Source organism: Candida metapsilosis, assembly GCF_017655625.1.
Source record: "Candida metapsilosis strain BP57 chromosome Unknown scaffold2, whole genome shotgun sequence".
NCBI lineage: Eukaryota > Fungi > Ascomycota > Pichiomycetes > Serinales > Debaryomycetaceae > Lodderomyces > Lodderomyces metapsilosis.
In genome coordinates this window covers 2,118,869-2,138,873 of record NW_027138160.1, presented here as the reverse complement: position 1 = coordinate 2,138,873, position 20,005 = coordinate 2,118,869, and the positions used below count along the sequence as shown (strand labels likewise).

The 20,005-nt window shown below is 38.1% G+C and overlaps 12 protein-coding genes across 12 annotated transcripts; 4 read left to right on the top strand and 8 right to left on the bottom strand. All coding sequences in view use genetic code 12, as the record gives it.

The window, feature by feature from the left end:
- Positions 1-29: 29 nt before the first annotated feature.
- Positions 30-320, bottom strand: I9W82_002422 (uncharacterized protein; the record flags this gene model as incomplete). Its single annotated transcript, XM_067691276.1, has 1 exon — positions 30-320. The coding sequence occupies one exon, from the start codon at positions 318-320 to the stop codon at positions 30-32; it is 291 nt and encodes a 96-aa protein (XP_067549657.1).
- Positions 321-458: 138 nt separating this feature from the next.
- DIT1 (Dit1p) lies at positions 459-1,919 on the bottom strand (the record flags this gene model as incomplete). The annotated part of the gene is made up of 1 exon (XM_067691275.1): positions 459-1,919. The coding sequence occupies one exon, from the start codon at positions 1,917-1,919 to the stop codon at positions 459-461; it is 1,461 nt and encodes a 486-aa protein (XP_067549656.1).
- Positions 1,920-2,208: 289 nt separating this feature from the next.
- On the top strand, positions 2,209-3,627 carry DIT2 (putative cytochrome; the record flags this gene model as incomplete). Its single annotated transcript, XM_067691274.1, has 1 exon — positions 2,209-3,627. One exon carries the CDS (start codon positions 2,209-2,211, stop codon positions 3,625-3,627), a length of 1,419 nt encoding a protein of 472 aa, XP_067549655.1.
- Positions 3,628-3,771: 144 nt separating this feature from the next.
- Positions 3,772-5,208, top strand: I9W82_002419 (uncharacterized protein; the record flags this gene model as incomplete). Its single annotated transcript, XM_067691272.1, has 1 exon — positions 3,772-5,208. One exon carries the CDS (start codon positions 3,772-3,774, stop codon positions 5,206-5,208), a length of 1,437 nt encoding a protein of 478 aa, XP_067549654.1.
- Positions 5,209-6,677: 1,469 nt separating this feature from the next.
- On the top strand, positions 6,678-7,448 carry I9W82_002418 (uncharacterized protein; the record flags this gene model as incomplete). The annotated part of the gene is made up of 1 exon (XM_067691271.1): positions 6,678-7,448. One exon carries the CDS (start codon positions 6,678-6,680, stop codon positions 7,446-7,448), a length of 771 nt encoding a protein of 256 aa, XP_067549653.1.
- A 154-nt stretch (positions 7,449-7,602) lies between these two features.
- I9W82_002417 (uncharacterized protein) lies at positions 7,603-10,594 on the bottom strand (the record flags this gene model as incomplete). Its single annotated transcript, XM_067691270.1, has 3 exons — positions 7,603-7,640; positions 7,726-8,946; positions 9,526-10,594. The coding sequence occupies 3 exons, from the start codon at positions 10,592-10,594 to the stop codon at positions 7,603-7,605; spliced, it is 2,328 nt and encodes a 775-aa protein (XP_067549652.1).
- A 605-nt stretch (positions 10,595-11,199) lies between these two features.
- On the bottom strand, positions 11,200-12,480 carry PEX14 (Pex14p; the record flags this gene model as incomplete). Its single annotated transcript, XM_067691269.1, has 1 exon — positions 11,200-12,480. The coding sequence occupies one exon, from the start codon at positions 12,478-12,480 to the stop codon at positions 11,200-11,202; it is 1,281 nt and encodes a 426-aa protein (XP_067549651.1).
- A 171-nt stretch (positions 12,481-12,651) lies between these two features.
- On the bottom strand, positions 12,652-13,689 carry I9W82_002415 (uncharacterized protein; the record flags this gene model as incomplete). Its single annotated transcript, XM_067691268.1, has 1 exon — positions 12,652-13,689. One exon carries the CDS (start codon positions 13,687-13,689, stop codon positions 12,652-12,654), a length of 1,038 nt encoding a protein of 345 aa, XP_067549650.1.
- A 217-nt stretch (positions 13,690-13,906) lies between these two features.
- CDC43 (protein geranylgeranyltransferase type I subunit) lies at positions 13,907-14,995 on the bottom strand (the record flags this gene model as incomplete). Its single annotated transcript, XM_067691267.1, has 1 exon — positions 13,907-14,995. One exon carries the CDS (start codon positions 14,993-14,995, stop codon positions 13,907-13,909), a length of 1,089 nt encoding a protein of 362 aa, XP_067549649.1.
- A 1,722-nt stretch (positions 14,996-16,717) lies between these two features.
- On the top strand, positions 16,718-17,422 carry PGA39 (Pga39p; the record flags this gene model as incomplete). Its single annotated transcript, XM_067691266.1, has 1 exon — positions 16,718-17,422. The coding sequence occupies one exon, from the start codon at positions 16,718-16,720 to the stop codon at positions 17,420-17,422; it is 705 nt and encodes a 234-aa protein (XP_067549648.1).
- Positions 17,423-17,542: 120 nt separating this feature from the next.
- LYS5 (holo-[acyl-carrier-protein] synthase) lies at positions 17,543-18,421 on the bottom strand (the record flags this gene model as incomplete). The annotated part of the gene is made up of 1 exon (XM_067691265.1): positions 17,543-18,421. The coding sequence occupies one exon, from the start codon at positions 18,419-18,421 to the stop codon at positions 17,543-17,545; it is 879 nt and encodes a 292-aa protein (XP_067549647.1).
- A 65-nt stretch (positions 18,422-18,486) lies between these two features.
- I9W82_002411 (threonine aldolase) lies at positions 18,487-19,596 on the bottom strand (the record flags this gene model as incomplete). The annotated part of the gene is made up of 1 exon (XM_067691264.1): positions 18,487-19,596. One exon carries the CDS (start codon positions 19,594-19,596, stop codon positions 18,487-18,489), a length of 1,110 nt encoding a protein of 369 aa, XP_067549646.1.
- Between the last annotated feature and the right edge of the window lie 409 nt (positions 19,597-20,005).

Below are 20,005 nucleotides of genomic sequence, written 5' to 3'. Positions count from 1 at the left end.
TATATATATATAATCTATAGTATGCACTTTTAATTGAGCAACTCTTTAGCTTCAGTTAAATCCTCGTCACCAGTGTAGCTTTCCAAGTACTCTTGTAATGATTTCTTCAAATCTTCAATCTTTTTCGAAACTTGTGGAACCATTCGCTTACTCTCTTCAAGAACTTCAACCTGTTTCTTCAATTCATATTCATCAGCATTGTTTGCCTTCATTTGGTTAACGTGCTGTTCTTGTTCAGTAACTTCTCGTTGATACAACCCTTCTTCTTTGATAAGTCTTTTCAAAGCATTGACCTTGATTTGTAATTGTGATGGAGCCATTGTCAAAGAGTAGATGAAGAATGTGTAGTGGTATCTTTACGCGTGTCCTTTGTTTTTTTTGCTTCAGAGAAGATTACCTGTGTGTTTGTCTTTTATTTTTTTTCCACTACGAATCTAGATCTATGCAGAGAAAATCAATTAATTAGTTGTTGTGAAGACATAGTGAAGATTGTTTGGATCCCATCCACCCAGACCACACCCATCACCCATAGCTTGATTAATCTTTTCTGCTTTGATAACATAATACGTTTTGTTGTCGTCAATCCTCACAATGGAATTATGCCATGGAGTGGGAATGTGCAAAAGATCAGTGCATTTGGGCTCCTTATGGTCTTGAATACTTTCAATGGGAAGGCATTGTTCTGTCCCATTCTTACTCAATAACGAAATCCCAAATTTAGGACCAGCATTGTTATGAGCATGTATTGAGAACCTCAAATGGAAAGGAAACATCAACTCCACCAAATTTGAATAAGCATCATTCCTCTTAATCATCTCATGAGCCACTTGACTAACAATCTTTTTAAATTTCTTCCTAGTCATTTTGCCAACCTTTGGATGAAATTGCAAATCTTCAGTCATAAATTTGGAAAACCCACGAAATAAATATAGTCTTGCATGGCCAGGTGTCTTGATATCCTCCCTCAATTTACCATTATCAGTATCACACGATGACATCAATATCTTGCGGCAAACTTCCGATTCAGGATCAATCTCAGTACCTAAAAAGTGACCCAAATCAACATTTTCAACCATTGCTGGAAGTTCTTTGGAGAATTTGAAAATTTCAGGCAACGAACAAAATTTAATTGGCGACGAGTCAGCGGGTTTGATTCTTTTATACATTTGCTTCAATCCAGCTGAATATCGATTCACGTTGCAGTCATCAACAGCAATACAATCGCTAAAAACGTGACCATCACTGACAATCCAAATGATTATACCGGGAGGATATATTTGTTGAACCTGCTCGGCAAAATAGATCAACCTTTGCAAGGCAAGCTCCTCTCCCTTGTCAGGCAAGTCGCCAGATACTTTTTCATAATTCGAAGACTTGCATGGGAAAGCAGGAAGCACAGCTTCTAATGGTTGGCCACGCGAAGTGAAGAATTCAACACTTTTCTTGAAATGGTCCCTACCAATTGCATCCCACATGTCATGCTCCACCGTGTGTTTCAATTTAGTAGCAAAAGCATCAGTCACCAAGTCGGCATATTCAGACAAGTCTTTTGCTTTTGGGAAAGACACTTGTGACAGAGTGATTAATAAATTAATGAACCAAAGCACAAAATCGGTAATCGAGATTTGCAAAGTAACAACTCCTTGTGTTGTTTCACCAATTTGCTTTTCCCACACAAAATAGCTGTCACCAATGACTGCTTGAGAAAAACCTTCTTTGTATTGAAAATACTTGGCATTGACGATCTCATCTGTCAAGTCGTTGGAAAACTTGTTGAACCTTCTATAACTCAATATTTCGCTGCTGTTACGGCTATATAGCATGCAGACATTCTCATATATTGTTGGTGGGCAAGTACCGTCGATTGTGGTACTGCTGCTAGCACTTGAATTCAATGATAATGTTGAAACTGACTCCATTGTTGTGATCTAAGTCCATAAGGCAAGATTCCGATATGAAGATTTTGAGCTCATTTATAAGTCTGCCGGAAACTACTTTGTCAGATCATGTTTCACAGAGCCTTTTTTTTTTTCTTTTACTTTCCTAGAATTGTGAATAAGGAAGTTGACGCAAGTGGTATCCTGCTGTATGATGTAATGTTTATGTTGACACGAGAAGAAGGGATGCAGCAAAAATCATAAATAGGGTAAAAGAGTAAATCGTTTTGGGTAGAAGAGTGAATCTTTTTTTGAGATGAGCGATTCAATCATGATTGAACTAGTCAAGGTTGTGGTTGCTTTAGTTGCCAGCTTCGGTTTATACTCACTATTGGAGGTGGTGTTTCCTCCATTTGGCTTCCCCAAGAACATTCCAACAATACCATTCTATGTGTCGTTCATCAGTTCATGGACTAACCTTGATCAAAAGGATATCTACAATCGGTACTTGCGAGAGAAATTGGAAAAACATGGAGCTGTGAAGATCTACTTTGCGTCCAGATGGAATATCTTGGTGTCGAAACCGGAATATTTAGTGCAAGTGTTTAAAAATGAAGACATTTATGCAAAAAGCGGAAATCACTTGAAGATTCCCGGTTCTGTTTTGGCAAGCTATACCGGAGATAATGTTATTTCAGCACATGGGTCATTATGGAAGTTATACCGAGAGGTGATATCACTGAGCATCCAATTTCCCGATCTAACCACGATACATGAAAACACTAACAAGTTTTTAAACTTGCTAGAACAAGAATTATTGGACAAATCGTCGATTTCAGTCAATGACCTACTTCAGAGATATTCCTTGGCTAATGTTGGCGATTCCATTTTAGGCGTTGATTTCGAAGCCTTGGACAAAGGGGAATCTACAATGCACCAGAAAATCAAATACATCAAGCTGCAAATTTTTAAACCATTCTTTATGAACTTTCCCTATGTTGAAAACTTCCCCATTCCTAGTCGAATTAAAGCTAAGCGAGAGGTGGAAGGTTTTAGAAGTTGGTTTGGTCAAACTTTATTATCAAAGTATAACCCAGAACTTGAAAATAGTGCAGCAACAAAGTTGGCTCAAGCATTGCATGATGAGAAGTTGACACAAAAGCAATTTTTTGATAATGCAATTATAATAATGGTTGCTGGGCATGAAAACCCCCTTTTGCTAATGCTTTCCTTGTTATTTGTGCTTGCAAAATTTCCCAATGTGCAGGATTCAGTTCGTGAGGAAACAGATCCTGAACGACCATTTTTGAGTTCTGTGATATACGAAACACTAAGATTGTACCCACCTTTGGGTCAAATTATCAATCGTTGCACGACAACACTGGCGTGGTTAGGTGAAATATACATCCCCAAAGGCGTTTATGTTGGGTATAATAATATGGCTACAGGGAGAGACAGGTCAGTATGGGGTACCGATGCAGACCAATTTAGACCCGGTAGGTGGGGCACAACTTTAGCAGAAATAAACTCATTTTATTCATCATGTAAGAGATCTGCTATGCTCCCTGCATTCCATGGACGCAAGCGTGCTTGTTTAGGGGAAAAGTTTGCCTTGCATGAAACGAAATGGCTTATCACTTCGATTCTAGAAAAGTACAAGGTAAGCCTAGACGAAAATTGGAAGGAGAAAATTACTCCTGCAGGACCTATCAGTCCCTTTGGGATGAAATTAAAATTTGAACAAGTTTAGTCGTTATAGTTTCCTAAAAAAAAAAAGATCTCCCCTATTTTTTGTTTCTATTTTGTTTCTTTTTCTCTTAATTTCGCAGCAGGTTGCAACATTTATAATTTGCTAATTTTGTCCTGCAAAAGTTTGATCGATTCGAGGATAACAATGGAGTCAAGAAATAGCGATATAGAAGAGATTGTCGCTGTGGACAACGAAGATGATAAAAAGTCAAGCACTGTGGAAGAAGAGAATGCAAAACCGGTAGATGAGCCGTACTGTGCGCTCTCCTTCAAACGAAAGGTCATTGTTATAACAATTGTCACTGTTACTGGATGTTTGGGCCCAATTTCGGGTAACATTTATATTCCCATTTTGCCTCATTTGCAGGAAGTGTTTCAAGTGTCGAGAACCACAATGAATGGAACGATATCGGTGTTTATGGCAGTTTTTGCGTTTGCTCCATTGATTTGGGCATCATGGGCAGACTATGGAGGTAGGAAAATGTTGTATCTTGTCCCACTTGTATTTTTTATACTTGCAAATATTTTGTTGGCAACAGTTCCAGCAAATATTGGTGCCCTTTATGTTCTACGCATATTGCAAGCTTTTGGTGCTAGTAGTGTTATGTCTGTTGGTGCTGGTACTATTGCAGATATAGTTGAACCTAAACATAGAGCCAAGGCTATTTCAATTTTTATGTGGGGACCACAATTAGGTCCTGTGTTTGGTCCATTATTATCCATGATATCGGCAGCCTCTTGGAGATGGATATTTGGTCTTTTAGCAATATTTGGATTTGTTGTTTACCTTGCGATACTTTTCCTCCTTCCTGAAACATTACGCTACTTGGTGGGAAATTGTTCTTGCTACCTGGACAATATATTTGTCAAGCCTAAATTGTTTCAGAAAAAGTTGGTGGAGGGTTATCCAAGGCCACCTAAACCAAGTTTGAAGAATTATTACCAATTGATCAAATTTAAACCAGTGCTTTTGTGCTCTATAAACTCGGGGATGCTTTTTGCTAGTTTCTATGGAGTTATGGTTACTTTTTCACATGTATTGCAAGATCATTACTCATTCAATGACATACAAACTAGTTTAAGTTTTCTTTGTCCGGGAGGAGCTTTAATAATTGGTCTGACCATTGGTGGATGGTTATCTGACAAGTTGCGCGAAAGAATGATTGCTCGGAATGTAAATTATGTTCCAGAAAACCGTTTTTCCATTCAGATTGCGGGCCTCTTTGTTTCTATGGCTGGGTTGATAGGGTACGCATGGACAGTTGATAAGCATGCACCTGTTTGGTCGATCTTTATATTCACCTTTTTAACTGGGTTTGGAATGACTTGGGTGTTTGTAGCCACGACCACCTACTTGACAGAATGTCTGACAGCTCAACCTAGCGCAAACGTAGCTATTGGGAACTTGATGCGGAACATTTCTGCGGCAATCTGCACTGCTATAATTGATATTTTAATTAAAAAGATGGGCTTTGGTTGGTGTATGACTGGGCTTGGCCTTTTGAATCTAATTGGAATCGGTTTTGTGGTTATCTTGTTGAAAATGGGACCCCGTTGGAGAAGTGAGTACCTCCAGCGTTAGGAAGTGTATGTATGTATGGCGTAATAAAGCTTTGGATTGTCTGTGACTCTTGACTGTGCCTGGTCATCATGTAGAACAGAATCCAAAACCTGCAAAAGTTGCAAAAACGTGACTAAAAATAACCCGAGTAATTGCACCCACGCCACTATTTTACAATAAATCTGGCTATGGCCTAATGGTAAGGCACTTGACTACGGTGAATTTACTTCGCTTGCTATCAAGGGATTGCAGGTTCGAGTCCTGTTAGCCAGGAAATTTTTTTTTTCTGTTGCGACAACTTTATTTTTTTTGCAACTAAAGCTCCGGTGAATAGTTTTATGTCACGCAACTCAGTAAAATATCACGTAAGAGCTCCTTGTAGACTACTTAGGCCTCTTCGAAAGCTCTTGTTTAATTCATGTGTCGTCAAGCGAATTCTTCTTGTTCCATAATGCATGTTCATAGAATATCATAGAACATCAAAGAACAATAATTGAGATACCTAAATGGGTAAAAGATAAACAAAAGATGCATACCAAAGTATCAACAAGTCTTCATTGCATTACAATATAAATATAGACGGATTTCCCTGAAATCCATTGGAATAAGTTATATAGTCTTTAGTTTTAAACTACAAACCTTACCTACTTAATAAATTGCTTCAGTTACAAATAAACTATCAGTACGTATCTCTCAAATCTATTAAGCAGATGGAGTCATAAGCCTTAAATATAGGGCCCCTAAGAAATGAACACCTGATTTTATAATATTTACGTTCTTATTTGGGTGCATACGCAGAAATTGTCTAGCCTGACAACTTGTCTACCCCCTAATTTTTTTCGCTAAAAAACCCCCTAATTGCCTCAAAATTTGATGTCATATGTTTCAAATTAGGGTTCAAAAAGTTAATGTATACTGGCTATGGCCTAATGGTAAGGCACTTGACTACGGTGAATTTGTTTCGCTTGCTATCAAGGGATTGCAGGTTCGAGTCCTGTTAGCCAGGTTTCTTTTTTCTCCCTTTTTTTTTCTTTTTTGCACTCGTCTCCAATTGCTGGATGACCATTAGATGACTGTGTGGTCTTTCCATCACACTTGTTGAAGTGTCATTTAACTCAAGCTTGCTTTAGAAGAGTTCTAGATGAAATGGCTTTTGTATCGGTTTTTGGTTAAAATATTGTGACAAAAATATATGCGCGAGAAGCACTTTCTGCAAAATGTTTGGAAAGTCATTTTACCCCTTCTTCAAAAGAGTTGAGTATCAAATGCTAACCCCATTGGGGAAATCCTACATAGTTTCCTAGATCAGTCAGACACTCCTCTCCCCAAATCACTTCACTCCACCACTTTCTAGCAAGGTCGTGCACCTCCCTCCAAAACCCTGTCTAAAGATTAATCTAGAATGAGGCGCAAAAATATATGTCACTCAAAATTATACTAACCTGATAACTCTTCTTCTTCTTCTCCTCTACACATTTATTCAGCAAAACATGTCATACACAGCTATACCTGACCAACCACCAAACTATCCTCCAGAAGGAGCAGAACAAACAGAAGAAAGACAATTTGGAGATAACGTTCCCGATGATTTCAAATACTCGGTAGATGTTGCGTCATGTGAACTTCCTGTTCGTCAATTATTCATTAGAAAAGTTTACCTGTTGTTGACTATACAATTAATGGCTTCGGTTCTCGTGGGGTACATTGTTAGATCTTCGGAGCCAATTTTGACTTGGACTGTGAATCATCCATGGATTTTATTTGTCAATTTGTTTGCATCGATTGGGTTTATGGTTGCTGCATTCTTTAAAGCTAGATCATATCCCGTGAATTTGGTATTGCTTGGTGGGTTTACAATTTTTGAGAGTTTTACTTTGGGTATTGCTTGTGCCTTTGTTGAAAGCACGATCATTATTGAAGCTATATTGCTAACATTGGTTATATTTATTGGATTGACTCTTTTTGCATTCCAAACAAAGTATGATTTCATCAGTTGGCAAGGTACTTTGGGAATGATTTTATGGGGATTGATTGGATGGGGTTTCATTATGATATTCTTCCCGGGAAGCAAAGGTGTTGAGAATGTGTATTCATTATTGGGAGCAATTGTATTTAGTGTCTACATCATCATTGATACACAAAAGGTTATGAAGACATGTCATCTTGATGATGAAGTGATTGCTACAATCCAGTTGTACCTTGATGTTGTCAACTTGTTTTTATTCATTTTGCGTTTGTTGAACAATAATCGTGAGAATTAGTATATATATCTAAATTGTCTATTTTCAATATCAGTTTTATCAAGAAATTCAACATCGTTAACCTCTTGTAGTTGATTTTGATCTCTTTTCAAGTTTTCACGTTCGAGCATCCAGCCGATAAGCAAAGTCAAAGGTACACATAAACATTGGGTGATTAAAATGACAATTTTTGCAGGCTGATAATGGGGAGCACTATAAGCTTGGAACAATTGAGGACCAATGATGGAAGCAAGTGAGAATGCAATCATAATCATGGCACTTCGCATGAATTTCTTACTTGATCCGGCTGTGTTTGCTCCAGTCCATGCATATATCAATGTGATACATGACGAACCACTGTATAACAAATACAAGGATAACAAGTTGCCGATTCTGTTTGGTGAGATAATCAACACAATAGCACCAATAATAGTAGGGAAAAACATGGATGTTAGGAATAGAGTGTGATGCCCAAATTTAGCAACAAGTTGTGTTGTGGTTATAATTATAATCACAATCAATGCACCAACTGGTAATTGTAGCAAAGCAGATTCATAATTGTCAAACCCAAATGTCAATGTAACGGTGACACTAAAAGTTCCAATTGCACCGGTAACAATCTGCGAACAGAGAGTTAAAAGGACATAAAGCCATGTGAACTTGTCAAACATAAGCTCAACAATTTGCTGTTTTTTAAACTTTGTACTCTTTGTACCAGTTTGATTCACTCTCACCACATTTTCCAAAATGTACAACCGTTCACCCTCATTCAAAAACCAACACGTATGAACATTATCTGGTAAAAAGAAAACCACAAAGATTCCAAAGGCAACTGTAATCAACCCCATAACCAAAAACAAAATCTGCCAGGATTTGAAAGAGGTGCTTTTAATATGCTGAAACCCAAATGATAGTAAACCACCAATTATAGTCCCCACACCAGCCATCACTGACCAAATACCCATACGTGCTACTTGTTGTCGTTTGGTGTAGTACAATCCACTAATAATAATTAACCCAACCGCACTTGAAGATTCGAATATTCCCAATATTGTCCTCACTACCATCAATGAAGCATAAGTTGAGGTTGCCGAATGGCATGCAACTACGACACCCCATAGTATAATAAAAACACCCATAATTTTACCAAGGGGGAATTTCTGTAAACAGTAAGTGACAAATGGTTCTCCAAAGATGTAGGCAGCATAGAAAATCGTTGACAAGTTTGCAAATTGATTCCCCTTGAGATTTTCCTTGATTCCCATAGCAGCAGCGTAGTTTAGCAACAACTTGTCCAAATATTGCAAAAGATAGATGCCGCATAAAATTGGTAGGATAATCCAATCTAGTTTACGAACAAGTTTATCGTGATCGACAGCACCCACTTCCTTGTGCTCTTTGAGGAATCCCAATGCATTATCATAGGAGTCAGATTCAATCGAGGTAATCGCTTCTTTGTCGTTAGACTCTGTATCAAACTTGGCAACTTCGTTCATGATGGAAATCCACTGATACACAACTAACAAAGGGGTGAGGATGAAAAGTTTTCAAACATTCTTCGTGATCTCTCCTGGTGATCTCCGGTATCGAAATTAAACTTTTTCATTTTTTTCTGTTCTGTGTTCCGATGTTTATGCGCTTAGAGATCTTTGCAAGAATTTATGCGAAACTTTGGTAAGAGAAAGGCTTTTACAAATCTACTCATCAGTCAACCTATTATACTTCTTTTCAATCCTAAATTAAAGTATACAATCTAACAAAAAAAAACAAATCATACAAAATTAATGCTCCAATCCCCCCCTTCTCCTTCTTATAAATCGATACAATTGAACCAACCCATCTAAAACCTAATAATAAACTTTCCTTGTTTTGACAAAATAAAAAACCACAAATAAAAGGCAAACAAAAAACTTTAAAATCCTCAAAACAAACAAAAAACTGAATAAAACCATTTCTCTTTTGTGAATGAACGTATTATAAAAAAAAAACCAAACTTAATATCAAATTAACATCACCAGAGGTGAAAAAGTGTTTTTCTTCCTCTCCTCTTACCAAATTTTAGAACCTGCAAAGCTTGATATTGGACCAGTGTTCATACCAGCATTCCTGTTTCCGCCCAATAAGCCAGGCCCATCGGTACTTTTGGCCCAGATCGACCCAGATGCAGTAGTAGAACTAGTTGGAGTGGAGCTGCCATTGTTGGCACCATTCCAAATATTACCCTGAGTAGGAGTCGTGACCAACGTTGGCGAATTGAGGAACGGCGCAGTACTAATTGGAGGAATATTTGTAGGTAAAAACAAATTCGGTGGTGAGTTTTTATCAATAGATCCTCTATTTTCAAGACTCTTGACTGAACCAGTATCAAAAACTCTGGGATATCCCGTTGGTGTAGAATTCGAAGACGAGGTGGAAGAGTTGACCGAATTTGAGCTTCCATTCGACATCATAAAATTATTCTTGAACTGTGATTGACCGCTTCCTCCAGTTGTATTTTGGTCAAGTAAGGATGAGTTGTTGAGGTCACTGAATACTTGAGGTGGAGGTTGGGCAAACACTTGAGGTTGTTGAACATTGTAAGAATTAAAACCCTGCTCTGGATTTGGACGAGCATAACCTTGAAATTTCTGTTGTGGGAGAAACTGGTTTCCATTCATATGTTGATATTGTTGTTGTTGTTGTTGTTGTTGTTGTTGTTGTTGTTGTTGTTGTTGTTGTTGTTGTTGTTGTTGTTGCTGTTGTTGTTGTTGTTGTTTTTGAATCTGGTGATACTGAAATTGTTGTTGTTGTTGCAACTGTTGCTTTTGCTGCTGCTGCTGATGTTGCTGCTTCTTTGCCAATGCAGCCTGCTGTTGTAACAAGAACGTTTGTTGTTGCTGATGTTGAACAGCTGCAGCCGCGGCGACAGCAGCTAGCGCATACTTGTTCTGTTGTTGCATATGATGGTTGTTATTAAACCCATTATGCCCATGATTACCCTTGTGTGAGTTATTATTATTGTGATAATTACCCTGAAATCTGTTTTGATGATGATAGTTTTGATGGTACTTGGCAGTTTGGTGCTGATTTTTGGAGTTGTTGAGACCTATTTTATGAATCACTTCCAACTGTTGGCCGAACGGTACAGACTCAATCTTTCTCTTTGGGTAAACGGTTGTTGATGACATGGCTCACTTGGTGTACGTATTAAGACAAGTTGGTAAAAAAAAAAACAAACTAATAACCCTTCCCGCTAATGCAAAAATAAAATCAAAAACTCAAATATTAAATTAAAATCAAACAACCCGGTATGAAATGAAGATGAAGTAGTGTCAGTATTAAGTATGAAGGTAAAAGAACGATTATGAAGGCCGTGTCAATGGAATTCCTTCAAGGCGTATTGTTGAACTTCTGTTGGATATATACAAATCAATATCTATACCCGAGCTTCACTGTCTCAACCTTGTGACTTAGATCTTTCCACCCTTTCTTGAATAAATATAAAAATGAATGCGGTTGTGTCGTAAGACTAGTCTGTGTTGTATATCGAATAAAAAAAAATGTCGTTGTTGAAAAAGAAATCTTTCGTCTGGGTCTATCTCTGTTCTCTCGTTTTATTTTTTTTTTTTCTTCTTCTTCTTCTTTCGTGTACTTGTGTAACAATTAGATAACCACCAATGAAATTTTTTAATTTTAATCAAACGCTCTACACGTGACAAGTACCATCACTCTAAGTAACACAATCTTATTTATCTATCCTAAAATACTGTCATAAACATCTTATACATCAAATTTATACACTGGTAGTGGATGCTGCACTTTGCCACAGAGGTACGGCACTGTCTTTCTGTTCAGAATTACCTTCAGACTTGTTTGAGGCAGAAGGTAGTTGCCATGGTGGGATTCCCGCACTCTTTATTTTATCATTAATTTCAGCTTCTGATTTTGATTGTTCCTTCTGCCATGCTGGAATTGATGAGGTTTTGTCTTCACTCGACTCTTCTTTGAGTTCAGCTTCTCTATGCTTCATTTGCCATGCTGGAATACCAGCTGAGGCAACTTTACCGACTGACCATCCGCCAGTACGGTCAGCTGGGACTTCAGGTACAACAGCTTCTTCCTTTGATGTTGTAGAAGGAGCACTGACTTTTTCTGAAGACGCGGAAGGTGCAGGGACAGAAGCTGATGGTGTAGTTACAGGTGTCTCATTCTTGGCCTTTGCACGCTTCAATATTTCACTAGCAGATGGAATGGAAGACACAGGAGCAATGTTTCTACCGGCATTGCTTGATGCCCCATTTGCACCAGCTCCACCAGCGCCACCACTTGATGAACTGTTTGCTCTCACTTGAATCAAGTTTTTCAAACTTTGCAACTCATCTTTGAGACCAACTAGTTCATAATTAACATCCTCTTTGTTCAACTTCATATTCTTCTCAATCGAATTACTCAAATTATCAATCTCCAATCTCATCAATTTCAAATTATCATCAAAGTTAAACTTGTCTTTATTGTACCTGGCTAAGAAATCATTGATGTTTTCAATCACTGTATCAATATCCTTCAATTTTTCCTCATTTGCTGTTTTAATCTCCTCTTGCTCCTTCGATAACTGTTCCAAAATCTTGTCTATCTTGATAAACTCTTCATTGATCACTTCCTTATCTTGCTCAATAGATGACTGACTTGGAGGGATGATGGATGGCACAAGATACTTGGTAACTACCTGATATAATCCATAAGTGATTCCGGCAGTTGCTGTGGCCATGATAAAATAGTCCTTCCATGATCTCTCTGGAACTGGAGGTGCAACATTGTAATAATCGATTGGTAATTGCTGTGGTGGCTGCTGCTGCTGCTGCTGATGTGAGCCAGTCGTTGTGTTACTGGCTGATGGTGTAAGATTTGATGAAGATGATGAATCAGGTTCATTAACTCTCTTTAATGCTTCTTCTATCTCCTCCTGATTCAAACCTTTGGATTCCAAAAACTCAACTTTTTTAGTTAAAGCAGCTGAGGCAACATTTGGATCCCTTAAGAAAGATACTGCACTATTGATCAACTCTTCATTCATTGTTCAGGGGAAGAAGTAGAGCTATGACTTTCTCCGCATAAAATTTTTGGCAATAAATTTTTTCTTTTTTCGCCCTCTTTTCTACTTTTCTGGTTCTGTTCCAGCGGATAAATTAAAACAAGGTTTCCCTCAAAGAAGGTCCCACCCCAGTTTTATTCCTATATACAAGTGCTATGCAAAATGCTTCTTAGCAAAGTTACTTTTGATCAACTCTTCATATATAAACCAACTGATTCCAGCACTAACACCTTTCCTACCCAACCTTAGACTTAATCCTCTAAATAAGTTCTTTACCCCACCTTCTTCACGCAATAGCGTCCCCACAGTCTTCATTATGGACCCACCATCAGTCAATTGTAGTCTTGTTTTGATAGCGTCAAATGGAGCTGTTATCGTCGTGCAAGTAGTTGCTGCTAAAACTGCTGCTGTAGAGTTGACCAATCCTGAATGGTAATCACCACCAAGATGCCTTGGTATCAATGTTGGCAACAAATCGTTCTTAAACAGTTCATAGGATAAAACATACAATCCAGCATATGGACAGTCTCTTATCAAAGTAGCTGTGGAGCCTCGGAAAAAGTTTTTGATCGAACCTTGGTTTTGAGGCGTTGGCATACCTTCTGGTTGCATTCCAGTTCTATCCAAATATACCCCCAGAACTCCTTCATACATTGAATTGTAGTTGTATAGATTGCTTTCGAACCGCGTTTTCAAAACTGTTATAGGCATGGTTATGTATCCAACAATTGCTCTTGCAACAAAACCTGTAGTCAAGTTTTCCATGGGTGTCAACTTCGGCAATATCGACGACTCTGATTTTAAATCGACATTTCCATCACGATTATGCTCTTTTCTATATGTGGCCCAAGCGGATCTCATCTTGGATAAAGTGGTGAAATATAGACCTGCACCTATCGACGTACGAAGTGCCGAAGGTAAAGTCCCACGCCACAAGTCTTTTACTTTTGTCAATTTCCTCAACTCCTTAATTAGCGACGTTCTCACTTCATGTTTGCTTGTGAATTGTTGCTGCTGCAATCTTGTTTTCAATAAATCAAATGGCTGTAATGTGATTGCCGAAACTAGTCCAGCAGAGGCCCCAGCTAATAAGTGAGCAGTTGCATCGGGTGATTTTGTATGTGGGCTGCTCTTTTTCGTGGCATGTGGCGATGATGAATCATGGTGCGTCGAAGTTGCTATAGAAGACATTTAATGGCCATGTGTGAATTGAATGGTAGAAATTTGCAGAATATGTGAAATTGGAATTGAATTGATAGATGGTGGTGTGAATCTCTATAAAGAAAGTTGAAAAAATTGCTAGGCAGCAGAAAGATCTGAATTTAGGGTCTTATTTTTTCTTATGGAAAAAAAAACATTAAAAGTGAGCATACAAAAGAAAAGAGTCACGTGAATAGGAGCTTTATATTTACAGATTCACTTTAGATCTATACAAAGCTAGTAATCTTTTAGACATGACAAACACGGGATCGATTTCGTCTAAGTTGTACTTCTGATGATCCCATAGTGCTAAACTTGCAAGTGCTAAGCACGAGTGCATGGGATCTGGCGTTGATTCCGAGGTTGATGAAAATCCACCGATAACATTATTTTGTGTACAGTTTAAAAGAAACAGTGCTGCTTGATGTAAATTCAAGTGTGATAGGTTTGCTGACAGCATCAAATATAAGCTGCCTATACACCACCAAGAATAACACGTATCACCAAGTTTATTCTCTCGCCCATTGAATCCACCAGTATCCAGTTTCTTGAAGTATTTATAGTTGATATCGGAGTAAAGCAGGTCTGGGTATGATATCTGTCGGCGAAATAGCCAATTTCGTGTTTTGTTCAACCTCTCTATAGGATACCCAAGTAGCTTGAGGGATGCAATAGCACAAAAGGTAAACCCTAGATGCGCTTCGTCCAAAACTCTTGAGCAAAACCCACCATTGACATTCAATCTGCTTAGAATAAACTCCTGAAGTGACTCTAAGTCGATATCGTCATTGACTTCCCCTTGGCAGAGGAGCAATTGTCGAACAAGCAATGCCATATAACATTGTCTCAAGTCGGGGTCTCCAAATTCATACTCATTGTCAAATGGCACAAACCCCCCTTTATCTGGCCCATGACTAACTTGACATTTTTTCAAATATCTCATCACTTTGGATCTATCCAACCTTTTCAAATCCGACTGTAGTAAGACTAAACTCGCCAACGCAAAGAAGCAAGCGGATATGTTACCATAATCATAGGACTCCCCTGCTTGACTAAAGTATGGTGTTGACCTAAATGTTGAAAAAGTCTCTCTGTCAATATAAAACAGGTTCCAAATGTAATCCTCGTGAAATAGACGTTCCTCTTTTGTAAACTCTAACTTGTTCAAAAGCTGTAGTCCTTGTAAACAAAAGAAAATGATGGCCAACTTATTTGAATCTTCCGATGCCGCAGCTGACGGCAATGCAATTAGACACCTTTGAAAGAACTTTTCATGTTTGGCATGTAGCAAGGACATGAACAAAAAAAAAAAAAAAAGAAATAGATAGGGAGAGATAACAAGCAATGCGTGTAAACTTTGTGAAGATGTTACACGTCTTGAACGAAGTTCTCGTATCTCCGGTTGTTTACTAATTTTATTTTCTCTCTCTCTCTCTGTCTCTCCCTCGTCAGTGTCATATTTATTTTTAGAAGTGATGTCATTTTCGGTTGTTTCACGACAAAGGGAAAAAAAGAAACGTTTCCCAATTTCAAACCCAAAAATTTCATACGAACTGCACGTAGTTAGTTGCTCAACATATTGTTCTTCTCCTATTGTATCAACTATAGCTTCAATTTCCGCACCTCGTGTATCTGTTTATTATATGTTCATAATAATAAGTCTAAACATCCACGCTCGCTTTGTTGCTCGAATGGGTGCAACTGTGGTTATCTCCGATATCGGTAGGAAAATAATTAAGCAAAGCAACCACGAAAAAAAAAGCTAAAAAAAAAAAAAAAAAACACACCTGAAATAACTACTTTGTCACATTCTCTACGGCATTAATCAAATTCTTTCTTTTCATCGGTTATAGAATTTTTGCTGAACAGCAATGATAGAAAGTCACAACTTATAATGTGTAATGGGTTAAAAAGCAATAATAATAATAATAATAATAATAATAATAATAATATTCTCCTATATACAGGATTACACAAATAAGAACTTCATACTGAGTCTTTTCTTTTATATTTTTTTTTGGGGCCTCGTGGGTCGACCCTCTATTGTAATTAGAGAAAACGTGGGTGTCACTTATTATGAGAATGAATAAAGACTGTATACTGTAAAGTGGCAAATTTCCAAAACTTGCTATTGTATTTTTTTTCCGCTTTAGGTTTAATTGTGCCTGGAATAGGGTTATATAACATTAAGTTACACAGTGGTTACGTAATTGATGTGGCCCACGATCTCAGCATAGCCTCGACGCCACTTTCGTTTTTACTCTCTGTGATGTGAGCCACTGACTGATAACTGCAATTGTTTACAAGTCATTGGTGTGTGCGTTTTTGTTGTTGGGCGGAATTTGATTTTTTTATTATTACCTATCACCCATCCTTTTGTTTCTATTTTTGTAATCACTTCGCCTTTATTAGTAATCGTTTTTGGGGTAGAAAACGAGTTGTCCCTGAATCCGCCACACTACTAGCTGTCTACAGAAAGAAACTCACCCTCAGTCTCAGGACGTATAGAAAATGACACACTTGAAAGATAGGGGAAAAGGCATCTTGAATGCCAAGATGATGTCTTTTTTTAGAACTCGCGTGTGTTGTGTGTATACGTGTCGTACGTGTGCAAAAGGTTATACGTAACATTTCTTGTTTTAGGGGGGGTTATGTGGTGAGTGCATCTTTGTGTCAAATGTATTTTTATTTTATTTTTTATTTTTTGCTCTCTATTTCACAACCACAATTTTAATGCGCCTCATGCTATTATTCACACAAACTACGGGCTATATATATATATGAATTTACATTCATACACATACTTTTTTTTGCCGCTTCTTTAAAAATCGAACAATTTTTTGTGGTGCCTTGTTCTATTCTATTGTTCTTTTATAGTATTGTCCCGCCCTATTTCGTGATAAGTTTGCTATTTTTGCGTTTTATATAAATAACCGCCAGTTTCTCTCAAATTTCCCTTGACACACAGCTTTCTGCTTCCTTCTCTCCTCCTAACTACTTATCGAATTTGCTAAATACAATGAAGGTTTCAACTTTGACAATTATTTGCTCAGCAATCCTTTCCGTTAACGCTCAAGCCTTTGACGGCTCAAAGAAATTGGGTCTTGTTAAGAGAGCTGACAGCGACTCATCTGAAGCTTCTGCTGGTACTGAAGATGCCACTGGTACCGAAGGTGGTTCTGAAGAGACTGGTTCTGAAACCGGTGAAGAAACTGGTGCTGAAGAGACTGGTTCTGAAACCGGTGAAGAAACTGGTGCTGAAGAAACTGGTTCTGAAACCGGTGAAGAAACTGGTGCTGAAGAAACTGGTTCTGAAACCGGTGAAGAGACTGGAGCTGAAGAAACAGGTTCAGAAACCGGTGAAGAAACTGGTGCTGAAGAAACTGGTTCAGAAACCGGTGAAGAGACTGGAGCTGAAGAAACAGGTTCTGAAACCGGTGAAGAGACTGGTGCTGAGGAAACCGGTTCCGAAACTGGAGAAGAAACCGGCTCAGAAGAAACCGGCTCCGAAGAAACTGGATCTGAAGAAACTGGTGGCTCCGGTGGTGGTGCTGGTGGATCTGGCAGCTCAACCTCAGGTGGATCCAAGAGCTCTGGTGGAAGCAGCTCAAGCTCTGGCGGAAGCGGTAGCGAAAGCTCTTCCTCAAGTGGTAATGGTCTCATTACCAACCCAGGTGCCGGTGTCGTTGCTTTCGGTGCTATCGTTGGTGCCTTATTGATCTAAGAGTGCTATTTTTTGTTTTTTTGTTTTAATGCTAAATGCTTTTTTTTTTATATACATCACTAAAGTTAGATTACAGTTTATAATTTAGTTTAATATCCATTTGTTTTTTCTATAAAGTGATTATGTAGAGTTTGTGAAGTGGGTATGTAACTGTCGTTGCAAAACAGTTAAGAAATCGACGTCGAGGGTTTTTATATTTATGTTTGGCTGTTGTGTGATAACGGAGCAAATAACAGGTAGTCTTCCGCCTTGCCCTTTTTCAATGACAGTGCTATAGCAATGGAATTCATTTACGAGACCGCTAACAAACTCATTATTCTCTTTGAATAACTTGTCAGCATTGATTGCAATTTTGTCATACCATCTCACATCGACAACAGTAGACTCATTACCCCTGTACAAACAACTTCCCAAACAATACTCATCCTCAGCAAATTCCTCAACACTCAATGTAAAATAAAAGTCGGACAACTCCACATTCAATCCGCATCCAATCAACTTGGTAAATGCTTCCTTTAATGTCCAGAAATGATTGAATTTGAAATAAGAGTCGACTTGACTCAATTCACTACTATGGAAAATTGGCTCATACTGCTGTTTGTAATCTTTTGGTGATACATTTTGCACTGCATGTGATAGATCGATCCCAATTGGTGAAGAATGAAGCGCAATGGCAATGACATCATTCGATGAAGATGTATTGAATTCAACTCCCTCAATACACTGTTTCCCGTACTTGTTATAGACAAATGAAACTTTTTCAAAAGCAGCGTTCCCCAAGGCCTTGTTCAAGATAAACCTGGTAAACAATACTGTTATCAACTGTCTGTACCTGAATGGTGGTTTTAACTGTTGAATTTTATTTTGTAGGTGTAGATCATCCACTAGCCTCAATGTCAATTCGAAATTAAAGTCATCTTGTAGAAATTCAATCAAATTGGGAGTGATTCTTATAATTGCTACAATTATATGCTTGTCAAAGTCATAGAGTTGATGCATTCATGGAGGTGAGAGTATCTGTTCTTTTTTTCTTTTTTTTTTTTTGATCTTTTTCACTTATAAACCTATTTATTTTCAGCAGTATAGAATTTGAAATTATGAGTTTCTTCGAAAGGGTGCTCCTTAGCAGACTCAAATGCTTCCACAATCACCTTCTTTGCCCTCTCGAATGAATCTTGAGAGATTTGGTAGTGGAAGGAAACTCTCCCTGAATAGATCTTGACTCCGTGCTTATCACTTATCTCAATCAACTTGTCAGGATTGATCTTATTAGCAGCAATATCAACAAAGACAAAATTGGTATCTACCGGATGCTCCAAAATGATTCCTTTCTCTTTACACAACTGGCCCAACTCCTTAGCCATGTCGTGTGTTTTTTGTAATTTGGAAAAATTTTCATCAATTGCCACAATTGCCATACTGGCTAATAACCCACTTTGTCTAATTCCACCACCATTCTGCTTCTTAAAATGGTTAGCTTTTAGAATAAATTTCTTATCTCCAACCAACACGGTTCCAATTGGAGCTCCTAAAGTTTTCGACAAGCACAATGAAACACTGTCGAAATATTGGCTATATTCCTTCAAAGAGATCCCAGTTGCCACACTTGCATTCCACAATCTTGCACCGTCTAAATGTAACTTGACATCATTCTCCTTACAAAATTTGGAAATCTTTTTAATCTCCTCCAAGGGGAAAATCATTCCATGTAATGTATTTTCTAGACAAATCAATTTAGTTGGCGCACCATGAATTTCTCCATCATCAGGGATGAAATTTGGTAAAATGTCATCCTCCAAAGTCAAATGTACACCATTCTTGGGCTTGATTGGTTGTGCCATGGCTTGAGTCAATGTCGACATTCCCCCAGCTTCATGAACATAAACATGACCACGATAATCACATAATACGCTATATGGAGGCTGTAACAAATTCACCCTCATGGCCAATTGATTAGATAGGGTTCCACTTACACAGTACAATCCTGCTTCTTTCCCAGTCATTTCAGCAACTTTCTTTTCCAACTCAATAGTCTTTGAATCTTCATTATAAACCGCGTCTCCGAGAGTGGTTGTGGCTAATGAATTAATCATGGAAGCTGTGGGAGTGGTGAATGTATCACTACGAAAGTCATTATGGGCTGGGCTTTGTTGTGTGAAAACTGATAGATCCATTGTTGTATGGTTGAGCTGTGGATCAAAAGGATTTGATTTTTGGCTCGCCAAACTTTAATGCCGTGCATATAGAATGGTAGCGAACTGTACAAAAGTCCGAAACCGGTACTAGTGTAACGCAAGATAGAAGATAAAGATCAACATACTTAACGTTTTTCTTTCACAAGGCATGGGAAACTAAATAAGCAGTTTGCTCTAGAGTGATAGTATGGGAAGAAATCTAAACAAGGGCATACTTTCTCACAGGATGAAGATTACTGATTCCTTTTTAAAGCAAGCATAGTGGATTGCGTAAATCTAGCTGCTACGTATCAATGCACAGTTGTAGTTTCCAATTGGATTGGACAGTCTTACACTATAAAGCAAAGTAGAACAAGAAAACACTATTTTTCTAAAAATGGCTACTAAA